General features: G+C 35.2%; 2 protein-coding genes across 7 annotated transcripts; both read left to right on the top strand.

Annotated features, from left to right (window-relative positions):
* LOC18791072 lies at window positions 1,265–7,887 on the top strand. 6 transcript variants are annotated; one of them, XM_020556043.1, is made up of 11 exons: window positions 1,337–1,464; window positions 2,353–2,406; window positions 2,964–3,025; window positions 3,713–3,869; window positions 4,631–4,698; window positions 4,819–5,184; window positions 5,440–5,501; window positions 5,598–5,955; window positions 6,122–6,334; window positions 6,668–6,841; window positions 7,405–7,887. In XM_020556043.1, exons 2-11 carry the CDS (start codon window positions 2,379–2,381, stop codon window positions 7,522–7,524), a joined length of 1,608 nt encoding a protein of 535 aa, XP_020411632.1. In that variant the 5' UTR covers window positions 1,337–1,464; window positions 2,353–2,378; the 3' UTR covers window positions 7,525–7,887. The 6 variants fall into 6 exon arrangements, with proteins under 6 accessions (XP_007222796.1, XP_020411632.1, XP_020411629.1 ...); XM_007222734.2 differs by having other exon boundaries at window positions 1,265–1,464; window positions 4,634–4,698; window positions 5,440–5,955; window positions 7,405–7,883; XM_020556040.1 differs by having other exon boundaries at window positions 5,440–5,955.
* Window positions 7,984–14,356, top strand: LOC18791940 (tRNA pseudouridine synthase A). The gene is made up of 10 exons (XM_007222024.2): window positions 7,984–8,766; window positions 9,174–9,230; window positions 9,423–9,500; window positions 11,524–11,577; window positions 11,732–11,814; window positions 12,192–12,291; window positions 12,380–12,442; window positions 12,710–12,955; window positions 13,568–13,628; window positions 13,744–14,356. The coding sequence occupies exons 1-10, from the start codon at window positions 8,515–8,517 to the stop codon at window positions 13,839–13,841; spliced, it is 1,092 nt and encodes a 363-aa protein (XP_007222086.2). The 5' UTR covers window positions 7,984–8,514; the 3' UTR covers window positions 13,842–14,356.

Below are 14,734 nucleotides of genomic sequence, written 5' to 3'. Positions count from 1 at the left end.
AGATTAATCAAATGGTTAAGATTCCTTTAAATGCGTATAAATTCACTGATGCTAAATATAAAGGCTCGAGATCCTTGGATGACACATATTAACTTATCATTGCAAAAAGAAAAAAAGAAGCTAAACTAAGAGTAAGGTATAAAATATTGAGGGTCCAAAATAACGAAACTCAACATTATTGTATCAAAACACAAGACGGAAATCATAAGAAAAATATGGAATTTTGTATCAAACTTCATGGATATTATTAAATTATCTTCATTATGCTATTTTGTTTTTAAAAAATAATTAGCAACAATATAATTAAAGTACAGTTTTGCGATCACACACATTTTTATGCATAAGTTGTTGCATACTTAATGAAATTTCACCGAATATACTTTAGATCTTATTCAAACTGATTTAATATAAGTGCTTAAGTTTATAATATGCATGATGAAATAATATTACGTAAGTTAATACCAAATGAGTTTAATTTAATTATTTTTTCAGTGACTATAATTACCAAAATGTTCACGGCACAACAAGAAGTTAACAGTTTCATTGACATAGTTATCGAAATGGTGTAAACTAAGACACAAAGTAAAAAGTATATGGGGTAAAGTGAGACTCTCTAAAGTATACGAGTAAAGAAAGATTTGACAAATAGTGAAGTCTTTTTATAAATAAATAAAATTTAGTGTTAAATTGCAAAAACACTTATTACGTAGTATCTTAAATGTATTCATATCGAAAAGGTAAATTGGCTCATTCAGGTAAGGTTCTGGGTTCGAATCCTAACATACGTGTAATGTATGTGAGTTTAGTATACGATTGGTAATTGAATATAATGCAGTTCAAAGTAAAATAGCACATATAAAAAGTTCTGTGTAAAATTGTCGAGTGTTGGTAATAAAAGTGCGCGGTGAATAGTGAGTGCTTACTGTTGTGAAGATGGTAATTGGTTTGGTGAATTTTTACATTTTTGTTATGAAGAAATTGTCTCCAGGATTTGACCGAAAAAATATTGTCTCCAGGATAAATTTGAGAATTTTTATTGACAACAAATTTAAGTTAAAAGATGACATCAAAGTTTTGGGTTCAAAAGGCAAGCCTTGCTAAAAATGGAGACCCGAAATAACAAATTTTCAAATCCCTCCAAACAACAAACGGGAAATTAATGAGAAGGCCCAATTCCCAAAACGTCGGCACCCGCTTCTTTGACCTCGCTAATCCGACGGTCCAAAAGCGTTCTTCAAAAAACTAGGAACTAATCGTGACCGTCAGATCTTTCCTTTATTTCTTAAGGGCTTACAACACACAGTGCGTCAGTGCCGGTTCCTTTCCCACTTCTTCTTCTACACAAACACAGTCCTTTCACTCAATTCACTCTCTGTGGGAAAACCGCCGCGCTTTTCTCAATCGCAAAAGCGGTTCTTCCTTCATCGCAGATCGGCTTCTGCTGTTTCGATCCGCGTTTCTTAGGTTCGTTTCTTCTCTCACTTCGTTTCTTTTAGTTCCTTTTAAGGATTTTTGGTTCTTCAAAACGCTTGCCGTTCTAAATCATATAAGCGTCTGTTTCTCTATGAAATTCGAAACTAGTTTCAGTTTTCGTTTCAACTGATGAAGGAAGCCTCTAAATTCCACTGCACATCTCTTTTTTTTTTTTCACGAAAATTTATTGTCATAAATAATTTTCGCTTCTTTTTTGGGTGCTTTTCTTGATACATGATATATCTTTATTTAGTGTTTTTTTTTTTTTGGCTTTTCTGCTTGTAGTATCGTCGAAACCAAACAATTTTTCTTGGGAAAGAAGGAAAGAAAAATTTAAAAATTGAATTTTTTTTTCCTTTTTTGTATTGATTTTAGCAAATCTTGGAAAACAAGAATTCCGACTTTCTCTGAAAAATATCTTCACTTTGAGATATCTCGTTTAAAAATCTAATTATGTTGTCCTCGTAATTTTCCGCTGAGATTTTTTTTGGTAAAACTTCTAATTTTGTTTAAAAGAAAAAAAAAATAAAGGAAGACGATCCACATGTCGTTATCTGAAGGAAAAGGGGAATCTAATGTTTTCCAAGGCAGAATCGGATATTTCTTGGTTTTGCTACTGTGCGCCTCTTGCATAAGTTGCCCCTCTTATTTTTTAAATCTCTTTTGAAATATATTATTTTTTGGTCAAAATTTAAATAAAGAAAACTTAAGGGTTAAGTTCATAGTGAATTTATAATTACAATAATTATATTTTTTTAATTGGAAAGTTTAATCAGTTAGGGCAACACAGCTGGGCTTCTTTAAGCACTAGGAGGAGAGAATAGTGCTTTCCCTTGTTACTAACCCTTGTTTTTTTTTCCCCCTGTTGTTCGGTTCTAGGTTTGAATTGTGTTTAAGGATTGGTAATGGCTGGCGAAAAGAAAATTGAGAAAGGTATTTAATTTGTTCTTTTAGTTAATTATTCACCAAGTCCTTAGTGCAATTTGTTTGAACTTTTGGTAGAGAGTCATATTTGCATAGTTTTTAGGTTGAAAGAATTTCCTGGGTTCTTTTAATTTATTCAATGAAGTGTTTGCTGCAAATAATTTTCAAAGCTGTAGATATGAGCTTTCACGAAAAAAAGTTCATGGGTTGTTTGTATTGCAGCAGAACTCTCTTTTGTTACTACAGTTGTATTTAATTGGTACTGCTGAAAAAAAAAACCGTTGTTTTTCTCCCTCAGTTGCAAGGCTGCAATTTTTGTTTATCATCTTGCAATCTTCTGGTGCAGTGATGCTAACACTTGAATGTCTCTTTCGTATGATTTCTGTACTAAAATATCAGGTGTTGGATTTTCCAGAGTTATGCAATGTGATGATTGGCTTGAAATTTTGTTCAGTATGATGGACCAATTGATTTCAATTTCTGCGTACTTGATAGAAATATTCCTTTGGATGCAATAAGTTTTCTATTTTTATAGTTGTGTTGTTTTCTTGACTGTCTGTTTTCAGGAGAGCCTATATCCACTGTACTGACGGCAGATTCTGTTACCGGATTGAGTCAGCAAGAAGTGGTATGTCAAATATTCCTGTTCTTAGTGTTTTAACTTTCACCTTCTCTCTCTCTCACTCTCTCTTTCTCTGTCTGATCATGTGTGTCCCCTCCCTCTTATCCCGTTAAATCTATCTGTGCTTGCTGTTTTGTAAATTTATTTGATGTTGTTGTCCATTAGTACCAACTTAGCTAAGAATGCAGTCATTGATGTGCATGAAGCGTGTTTCACATGCTTAAAGTATGAAATTTTCAGACTGTAAGTCGGGATGTTTATACCTATGGTGCTGAAAATTTGTTCTCTTCTGTGTGTTATAGAGAAGGGTAGAGCTTTAGAGGGAAGAGTTTAATTTTGGTTGTTGGAAGTATAGTTGTTGGTCTAAATGATTATAAGCTACCAGCTGGGATTCTTAATCTTTTGTACCTGAAGACCTGTATGAACCCAAACAGATTGAGTTTTTTTGATTTGTATTTTCTTGGATACTTTATGGTCTGGGTCTGAATACAACTGACCTGACTTGGGTTTGTGTATTGATTTTTCTTTTGGATTGTTCTATCTCATTCAAAAAGATAGGTTTTTTTCTTGTTATATATATATATATTTGTTTTTACTTTTGTCGGTGAGAGCTCAAGTTTAAGTTAATGTGTGGACTTTTGCTCAACTATAATTTTTTTCTTTGCCATTGTTCTTCTTGTATTTCTCTTGCAGGTATCTGGAAAAGACGGAATACCATCTGATCCAATCCCCTCCATGTCTTCTTTATTGGATTCCAACTCTAGCATCAAAGGTGAGACTGATCAAGATTCAGTTGGAGAGCATGGTGTTTACTATCAACCTACTAGCTGTTACAATTATTATTACCCAGGTTAGATGTGAAAATGATTTTTTGTATTTAATCTGATTTTTATAATGGTATATAGTTCTAGTTGGCCTCGAGATTTTGTATATTTCCTTTGAAAAAAGAAATATTTAGTGTCTAATTGAACCTCAAGTCAATAAATGGAAAGAGCTTTGTAGTTATGGCATACAAACGAAATGATCTTTTTCTTGCTATACTAAAATATGTTCCTTTAGTGGAACACTATACTACCTTACTAAAAATCGTGGTGTTTTGTTATCCCTCTATATCTACTCTTGGCAGAAGAGTAAACTTTGTCTTAGACAGGGTGGTAAATATAAGTAGGTCAATTGGGCGTGCTTTTTTGAATATTTGTATTTGGACAGTTTGGGATGCTCAGACAGATTTTCCCCCACCCTTGGGGTTGGGTGTGATAAGGGGTGAATTGGCTGTTACTAGTCTGGTCTGGACTAGTGTAACAAGGCTATCAGTTTGAGATTGAAATATACAGAAGAAACATGAAACCCTTTATAAATGGTGTATGTAATACAGTTCTTGTTTGTTGAAACTCTCAAGTCGTATATATCATTAGAAACATGAAATCCTTTATTAGAAGTATATGCAGTAAAAAACATGAAAACCTTTTTTTTGGAAGTGTATGCATAAAAAACTTGAAAGCATTTAAGAAGAGTGCATCTAGTGCAATTTTGTTTGTTAAATTTGTACTTTTAGTTAAACTACCTATGAATTCTTCATTGTATAAAAATATGAAACTCTTGTATATTTAGCAGGTTATAATGGATCGTTTACACAGATGGATGATCATGGTTATTTACACGCTAATAATCAGCATACGGTATGTTCTTCCTCTTTCTATTTGTCAATCAGGTTTTGGAAAATCAAATTTTATCATGAATCTGTCCTTACTGGTTGAACATAAAATCATTTTATTCTTATCACCTTTATGCTGATCCAGGGTGTGCAGTCTGACAATGGTTCAATGGTCTATTATCTTCCGGGCTATAACCCATATGCCCCGGGAACTCTTATGGGAATTGACGGCCAAGGTGTTGGTCAACAGCAGTATTTTCCTTCCTCAGGATATATGCAACCTCCTGTTTCCTATGGTTCAGAAGCTGCGCCATGTTATTCATGGGATACAACATTTGTTGGAGACGTCTCTACTGCAGCGAATTCTGGTTTTGGAAATGTAAAGGTCGGTCCAGGTTCTGCTGCTTTGTCTAAGTCGGGTGGCTTTATTTCGACTAAAACCAATGGCAATCTTCATAGCAGATTTTCCAAGTCTCTCCCTCATACACAACCCTTCAAATCATTAAACAAGGTTTGCAGTTTGCATAATTTTTCTGTGCAACTTTGATTTGGTAACATTATGGTTTTGATAATTTTTCACGTTAGCACTCAACTTATAGCTTCACTTTATTTGTTACTGTAGTGGGTGGCTTTGCTGCTTAAGTGTTAGAGAAGATTCCTGCATTTGCTTTAGACCATTAATAGGATGTTATGTGTTGTATTGTATTTGCTTGACATGAATAGTGTTCGAAATGTTGATATAGAACTTTTGAATTTTATTCTACAGGTATCGCATTTGGGCAATGATTTCTCAGCGGGTCTTTTGAAGGGGTACAACCCAGCTGGAAGGTTCTCATCATTTGCTAATCAGAAGTATGGTCTTTTTCCTCCAAATGGTCACATGAACTACAAATCTAATGCGAGAATTTTGAATGGAAATGATAGATTTAAGTCCAGGGAAAACTATAACAGGAATGAAGATTTTGAATCCTCAACTGAGCTGACACGTGGTCCAAGGTCCCGAAACAAGAGTGCTCCTTTAGATTCAGCAATTGAGAAGGAAGAACTATCGTTTACAGTCCATAGAGATCAATATAATCTACCAGATTTTCAGACTGATTATGAAAAAGCGAAGTTTTATGTCATCAAGTCTTACAGTGAGGATGACGTCCATAAGTCCATTAAATATGATGTTTGGGCCAGCACTCCAAACGGCAATAAAAAACTAGATGCGTCATTTCGTGATGCTGAATCAAAATCTAGGGAGACAGGCACACAGTGTCCCATCTTCCTCTTCTTCTCGGTGAGTTTGATTTATGCAATAATTGATATGAATTGACATGGTAGGATGTGGGATCCATGTCACACATTTTCACATTAATATCTCTAGAGTTTTTGGGTTATTGAGTTTTTTGTTATGTGGCATGCTCGGTAATACAATGAGATTGAACTCTTATTCTCATTCTCAGGTAAATGGAAGTGGACAGTTTATCGGCCTAGCTGAGATGGCTGGCCAGGTGGATTTCAATAAAGATATGGATTTCTGGCAAGTTGACAAGTGGAGTGGTTTCTTCCCAGTAAAATGGCATGTAATAAAGGACATACCTAACACTCAATTGCGGCATATTATCCTCGAAAATAATGATAACAGACCTGTAACTTTTACCCGGGACACTCAAGAGGTACTACTTTGTTTTTTGTTTTCCATTGGTTACATTGTCTTTTAAATAACTTTATTTTATAAACTAATGAAAGTTTGCTAGGTCTTGCTTTGGTTAGATTTGTTAATTTCTTTTTAATTTGTGCATTGAAACACTGAAACATAATTCGCATTGATGACAAGTCTGTTAAATTATTAAGCATATTTTGTCCTTAAGTTGAGGTTGTGCTATACGCATGATGTGTAAATTATGTTTCGTTCAGGTCTTGCCTTTGGATGTTCAGATTGTTCTCTGCTCCATTGTTTTTGTTGTGTTTGTAATTTAGACTGTTCTTTTGTGTTTTATAATTTTCAGATTGGACTGAAGCAAGGTTTGGAAATGCTGAACATATTTAAAAGCTACACAGCTAAAACATCATTGTTAGATGATTTTATTTTCTATGAGGATCGAGAAAAGTCTCTGAAAGCCAAGAGGAGCAGTAAGCCTGCAACTTTGAAGATGGAAACTTATGACAATAATGATATTACTGTAAGTTCTGTTTTTCCTGGTTTAATATTGGGTACTACATCTACATCCTTCATTTGATTCTCTTATTAGCAAGCAATGCACTAAAGCCGGGACACTATAAACACTGCTTATGCTTATGCGCCGCATGACTATTATTTGGTTGATTTGTATTTTATTGGCATATATTAGGCTGTTCCAATTATATTGTAGATTAAGGTTTAAGTTACCATTCATCAATAAAAAATTAAATAAAATGATATAGAAAAAAGGTAGATTAGGGTTGAAGGGTATTTTGCTGATGTTTTTAAGGGGTGGGCTTGTTCGGTTGGTTGTGGTTAGTGATGAAATCTTCATCTGCAAAAAATAGTGAACAATAGAACAATAGCGCGTTTTCACTTTGAGATATTTTTCCTCTAAAGTTGAATGATGTTTTGGAGATTCCACTTGGACAAAAAATAGTGGAAATGAAATGTTCTATTGTTCACTTTTTTTGGTTAATGCTTAAATGTTCCTACTTTTCTTTGTCATCTAAATAGCTGTTAAAGTAGAGTTTGAATTTCGAACTTCATTGCCGCATTTTGCAGAAACATATAAATTCAGGAGGGAGAAACGTTGATGATGAATCAGCTGGAATAAGGATGGCTTCCGATCGAGCATCTCTCATTTCACTCACCAAAAATCTTTCCCTCAATGGTTGCCCATGATGGATATGAGGAATGGGTTAAGGACTGCATATACATTCCTTGTCTGCACTTTAGGCATTTTGTGAGTTAGTCAAAGCACCTTAGGTCTAGAGATTTTGTTTCTTCCTTGGTTCTCTTTTTTGTTTTTGTTTTTCAGTCTATGTTATAGTTTTCTATCCTGGTTTTCTATCTAGCTGGTGTGCGTGTTTAGTTTTTATTTTTATTTTTATTTTTTAGTTTCTTGGGTCAGTTAGATGGTGAGTAGTAGTGATTCAAGTTGAATTTCTGGTGAACAATTAGAGTTTGGGAAATAATTGTCCTTTTTTCCCCACTCTTATAACAGATTGATTATTAATTGAACAGTCTTGCGTTTTTGTGAGAAAATCATTGCACTAGCGAAACAAAGAAACATAACTCGTAAATCCAGAAAATTGAAAGAAAGAAACTTTATAAATCATAATTAATGGATGTCTATAAATCACAACCATTTGAGTTTAATAACAATCACATGGTAAACTTAGTTAAGATCAGTGCGCTTCCGCTTGACATCCTAAACGGCTTCTCTCACCGTGACCTTATCTTTCTTGAATCAAAAAGCTCACGTTACTCCAATTCCAGAATGATTTGTGTTTAGCTAGAAAGCCTAAACTATATCGGTACCGGAGAAAGAAGTCAAGTACAACGCCATTAAACATAGTCTAAAAAAATATAACAAGTATTGGACTCTCTCAAATTGTGTGATTCGAGCACCGAACACATTTGGATTGGTTTAGTATTATCATCTCCACTCTAACGCAATACATGCAAATTGCAATTGAAGAAAAAAGTAAATTAGTACAGATGCATTTGCTTATTTACTGTCAATCCTGGTTTTGGTTTGATATAGTCCTGCATCCAAACAGCAGCTTAAGCCCTTAAACCCTGTTTTCCTAACGTTCGAAACTTCACACTCGCAAAACCCTAGCAGACTCCAATTTACTGTTCGGGGCCTGAGAAATTGCTCGAAAATCAATGACAGAAAATTTGAAGCACTCACTAGATAGTATTAGTAGCTCCCATTCTCCGCATAGGCCTTCAAAGATTTCCAAAACCACCGACGATCTCAGCGACGACGAACAACAACAACAACAACAACAACAACCAGAATCGATGAGCCAACGCCCTGGAATTCAACGGTATCTACTCGCAATAGAGTACATTGGGACTCGCTTCTCGGGGTCTCAGCAACAGTCCAATTGCCGTACAGTAGTTGGCGTTCTTGAGGTGATTCATTCATTGTCGTTTTAGCCTTTGATCAAAGTTTGACTTTTATTATCTTCGTTTGCATAAGGAAAATCAATGGACGAAAGTTCATGAAATAATACTGTGCTCTGATTTCTGTTTGGTTGGTGAGAAAATGGAGGAAGTTAAACACATAGGTATTTAATATTTATGATACTTTGTTTTCTCCGTCTGGGTGTTGATAGAAAATACGAAAAAAATAAATTAGAGAACTACATTTATAAATATTATGTTTTTGGTTACTAGTGGAAATTTCGTTACTTTTGAGTTCTATTGTCCTTTCATTTCCTTCCTCGTCTCTGCAACTAATGGGATCCTTGAGCTGCGGTTTATGCTTTATTCAAATTGCTATTTTTATTCCAAATCAAGTGGTTCTTTTATTTGTGTAGGAGGCTTTTCACAAATTTATTGGCCAGCCGGTTTCAATGTTCTGTTCAAGTCGAACTGTAAGTCTGTTTTGTATTTACTGGTGACTTTCTTGTATTTGGGGTTCATTACCACTGTTTTCTTCTCCTTCTAATCTTATTAAAGTATATAGGATTACTAGTATTAAGTGCCACTTTGTCGCAGTTGTTTTCTAGCATGCATTACATTTGGTGGGAAATGAGGTGGATGCATTCTGTTTTTTGTTGTTGTAGGATGCAGGAGTCCATGCCTTGTCGAATGTTTGTCATGTAGATGTTGAGCGCATAAGCAAAAGGAAGCCTGGTGAAGTGGTATGTCATTTTTAAAGCTAGTATATTATATTATCTATGCACTGCATATAATGGATAGGACAAATGAAGTTTTAACTCAAATTTTGTTTTTATTTTTCTCAGATTTATGCGGTTAGTGAGGAAATAGTAAAACTCCTCTTCTTAACAAATAAATAAAAATAAAAATTGAGTTAACCAATTTGAGAAGTCCCATTTCTTTCTTATTTTTACCTTCAAGATTCATATGGTGGTTTTGATTTGAAGGTCTGTGATATAATCACTTCGTGGTGAAGCTGTCTCATTCCATTGAGGTCACAGTTAAATTTGATGTTGTCTGATCAATCTGTTACAGAAGCAGCATACTTTTGAATTGCACATAAATTTCAAAGACTTCTTAGTTGAAGAAAATGTGTACATGATAGTTTTTGTCTTTTAATATCCCTATTTTGGTATTCGGCTTGGGGTAGAATTATTGCCTCTGATAACCTGGAGAAGGGGAGGATCATTTTGTTGCATCTGGTAAAATTCAGAGGAATCAGTTCACCACTTCATGTTACACTGCCAGGTTACCATAGAATTGTGGGATTCTTTCCTTGCCTTTTTTGGTGTGGTGGGTCATTCCTAGATCAACAAGAGACTTCTCATGGTCCTACAGGGTTTACAAAGTTAGTAGGGAGTTTAGATATTGTTGGCTTACAGCTCCCTTGTGTAAAGGAAAGGAAAGAAAGGAACAATAGTTGTTTTTTTGAGTATGTGCAGGTCCCAATGGGGTAGTTTAGATGCATTTTGCATATCGTGTCTTTTGGACCAGAGGGAACCTTTCTTTCGAGCATTTTTTTGTAGTTTAGGAGAGCCTTTGACTTTCATTCTATGAACTAGAGAGTGAGAATTGATTGGGGATGTGTTGCAATGGGGAGTTCTACGGGCATATAGACTTTTGGTACCTGTTAAACAGGGTTATGTGTACTTTAACACTACAATTCCTCATGCAATTGATTCCATGTTTGAACAACATCACTCCTATTTATTTTGGTTTTCAAATCTCATTTGAATCTTGATTGGTAGATCTAGCTTTGATTTGAGTCCTTCAGTTAGTTCACTGCAACATTCTACTACAAACTATTTCACGACTGAATATGTAGCTAGTTACTGTGGTTATCATTTAAAGTTTGAGTCTCGAAATTCAAGATGATTGGCAGTCAGATCGTTAGTTAATCTCCTGTTAAAAATATATCCTTCATCAAATCCCAACTTGATTTGATCTCAAGCACCAGATCATCTTCATGATCACAGTCTGTTGTCTTTGTCCAATTTGCCACAAGGGTTAGTCCAATTGATGATCACAATATCGATCCTGCATTATCATGCAGTCACATGGTGATAACATCAAATATTTATAATTGACTGCACACAAAATTTCATGAGTACCACATGTATGAGGTGTCACTTTATAAATTCATCCATCTTTATTCTCTTTCCTATGTGGGACTTTTACCCAGATTTCTTGCAGGCTTTCTTCATCCTCCAAAAAAACCTTGATTAAGTCAACAACACTTTACATAATTGACATTATTATAGTCAGATTTCCAAGTTTTTAGCAAGTTAACGTAAAGTTTTGAAGCATTTCTTCTCTAGTTTCTCTTGGCTCTGTGGCTATGATATAAGATTGTTGAAGTGTCCTAGTGTGTGTCACTCCCCTTATGCCATTGCCTGAATCACTTTACCAACGGTTTTGTATTTTGATATGATAGTTTGTATGAATTTACATGCATCCACATGGAAATCTCAAAGCATTTTGAAATTTTTTTGTTGTATTCGTTTTTAAGTTGATTTGAGTTTAGTTTTGCTAAACATTCTTCTTTTAAGTAATTTGGGCTTTGTAATAATACCCAATAATCAATGGTTCTATTTCAGGTCACTTTTTAAAAATTTAAATTTTCTTTGTAGTTTGTGTCTGCCGGATAAGGTAGAAGAATTATGAAGATGTCGTATTTGAACACTTCTGGTTGCTGTAAAAGTTACTTTTATTTCTGTTGAAGTGCAGTTAGAACCCCATGAACCTGCAGTAGTCAAAAGAGCTGTGAATCATTTCTTACAGGTGTGGTTTGTTTTGATTTGTTGAAACACAAAAATATCAGATTGGAAACTCAGTTTGACTATATATCTGGAATTGCGGATCTGAAACCACAGCCAATTGATACTTGAAGTTTTGCTTTATTGATGAGATCTGACACTTTGTTTTGTTACATCAGAAGAATGAAGGTGACGTAATGGTGATTGATGTTCGCAGTGTCCCAGCTAATTTTCATGCTCGATATAAAGCCCAAGAGCGCACGTAGGTACTCATGAATCTAAAATTATGTAAAAATAATATACAATCTAACGTCCTGGGACTCATATCTGTGTTATTAATGGTACCCATGCAGATTTTTCTATGCACATTTGACTTGAGTGTATAACTTTGAAGTTAGTCTGGTAAATGTAAACTAGGTTGCAGCTAGGTGCCATTTCACACAGCATGGTGGTATCCACCAGAGAAAATGCTGTAGAATGAATCATAACCTTCCAATGGTTGAGTTACAGTAAGCTATTACTGTAAAAATATTTAACATGACAGTAATATTGATGTAGTTGGGCCTGCTTTATGTATGATCATATTTAATGAACCATATAGGAAAATTGTTTGATTTGCTTTGTTCAAATTTTCTTCAGGTACTTCTACCGCTTGCTGTCTGGGGCAGAGCCTTTGTCAACCTTTGAAAAAGACCGGGCATGGCATGTACCAGAAGAGCTGAATCTTCGAGCTATGCAGGTTCATTAACAGTTTTCAAAATATTATGCTTGCTTCAAATATATCTGGTCATTAGATTATCATGTCCAATGCAATTGCATTTATGCAGGAAGCATGCAAGGTTCTGGTTGGACATCATGATTTTAGTTCCTTTAGGGCAGCAGGTTGTCAGGTTGTTCCTAACCTCCTAATTGTTGGTAAATGCATGTTGGCTGCCTTGCTCTTGTTCTTGTTGGTGATGTTATTCTATGAGTTGACATGTTTCTATATATCTAAACGCATTTTGGCTGCCTTTCTTTTGACATTATACCATAGCATACTCAATCTAGCTTGTCTTGCATATTCTGTGGTTTTATTGCCTGTCTGTTGGACGTTCTCTAAATATGCTTTTTTTTAAGGAAAAGACTATTGTAATGTTTTAAAACTACGTTATTTACAGGCCAAATCACCAATCAGAACATTAGATGAACTTAATGTGTCTGAGGTAGTGTCAACTCCTTGCTTTCCATCAATAATGGAGAGGAAACAAAACAATTTAGGAGAAGATCCTCATGCTGGCACGAACAAATCTGAGACTGACCCACCCCCTAGTTTCAATGGAGGGGCTGATCTAGGATTTGGCTTGAGAAAAAAACACCGTTGCTTTGTGGTAACAGCACGAGCACGCGCTTTTCTATACCACCAGGTCGAGGTTCTGCTTTCTAAACATCAAAATTTTAATGATTATTTTAATGGCCTGCAGTATGTTCTCTAGATTTCCACCCTTAGGGTGACGGTCATGTTTTTTGAGTTTGTTTTGTTTTTGGTTACTTTTGAGTTTATACTTTATAGCTTCTTATAGTGTTCAGGTCCCCTAACACTGTACCCCGTAAAATAACCTACAAATTTTTCATTAGGTGACTTATGAATAGACATAATTAACAGGGTTTCAATTGCAGTATACATCTAAATAGAAGTTTGTTTACTTTGGCTTAAACATTATCCTTTTCTCATTTCTGAGTTCTCTAGTTTTTGTTGTTGTAAATGCCTATGCAACTTTGAGCATTGATAGTTGGTCTCTGGGGTATTTGTGCCCCATTTGGCACTGTGGTATGAATTCTACAGAAACATCTAAATTAGCTTCAACGGTTCAATTATTTTTGGGCCAAGGTTTTTTTTCCAACTGATGCGAACTGAAATTCAGAGTTGTAGCTCAAAGTATTGGAAATTCATCTTGGAGTCTTATTGTAGTCCGTCGTCCTACCCTCAGTTCAAGTCGTTCCAGACCTGTTTACTGAGATTGTTGAGATTTATGCAGGTTAGACTGCTTGTTGGTGTACTGAAAGCTGTTGGGACTGGAGATTTAAAAGTACCTGATGGTGGGGTGCATAAAATTATTATTATTATTTTAAAAATTTTCTTTGTATTTTGATTGTTTTCTTGTAATGAATGAACTAACAGTTTTTGCTTTCCTGATAAAAATGGAATTTTCAGTTGAGAGGATCTTGAATGCAAAGACAGTGACTGCTGCTAGTCCCATGGCGCCTGCTTGTGGTCTATATCTTGGACATGTAAAATACGATTTGCCCTGAGAGTAAAACTGTAACTCTGTCAGATGTTTACGATGGACTTCTGCGGAATCTTAAAGAAGACGTGTGATCAGGGCTTGTGTTCAGGGTAAACATTCTATCTTTGAACCAGTTCCACTATTCTTGGGACGGACACTTGTTCCAATTCTTCAAAGCCGACAGTAGATATTGTTGATCCAAATTTCAAGGGTTATACCCCTGTGCCGATTCTTCACAGCCTACAGTAGACATTGGTGATTCAAATTTCTCAACTGAGTTTGTAAACACCGGAAGCATTTGTAAGCAGTAGATGTCAATTTAATGGTTAGAAATTTGTGAACGATTGCATGTAAAGTATGTTTTATGTCCCAAAAGTATGGATTGCCATTGCTAATACTATCAGCGTCGGTGCAATAAAGAAACTTGCTGCCTGTTTTGTATTTCGGTTGCATGTAAACTTTGTGTTAAGATCATCTTGTACACTTTTGTACTAAAAAACCACAGGTGAAGTAACTTAAATAAGGTTTTAGAACTTTTCATCTTCCACCAATGAGAAAATACAATTTTCAACCATTCCACATTTATCTCGTGAAAGCGTTGTGAGCCTTTCATCGTGCTAAATCGTTGTGTTCTTCAGGGACATGACCTCAAGGTATAGTCGGGGTTCATGATTAATTCATAATGGCACCCAAATGGACTCTGGCCTGCTTTCACCTACAACAATGCCAGAAAATCTGCTTCCCATGTACCAATCACCTTTTTGTGAATAAAATAAAGCTTCGATCAACAAGCAAATAAACAAAGCAATACAAATTCAAAAAAGAAAAAAGACAAATTATAGTTGCTACTCCAGCACTCAACCACTATTAGTAATGTGCAGCATCGTTAGCTTGCCTTACTTGGCCACAACATTCACC

The sequence above is a fragment of the Prunus persica genome, chromosome G1 (genome assembly GCF_000346465.2).
Source record: "Prunus persica cultivar Lovell chromosome G1, Prunus_persica_NCBIv2, whole genome shotgun sequence".
NCBI classification, from domain to species: Eukaryota; Viridiplantae; Streptophyta; class Magnoliopsida; order Rosales; family Rosaceae; genus Prunus; species Prunus persica.
This window is presented reverse-complemented; position numbering and strand designations above follow the sequence as displayed.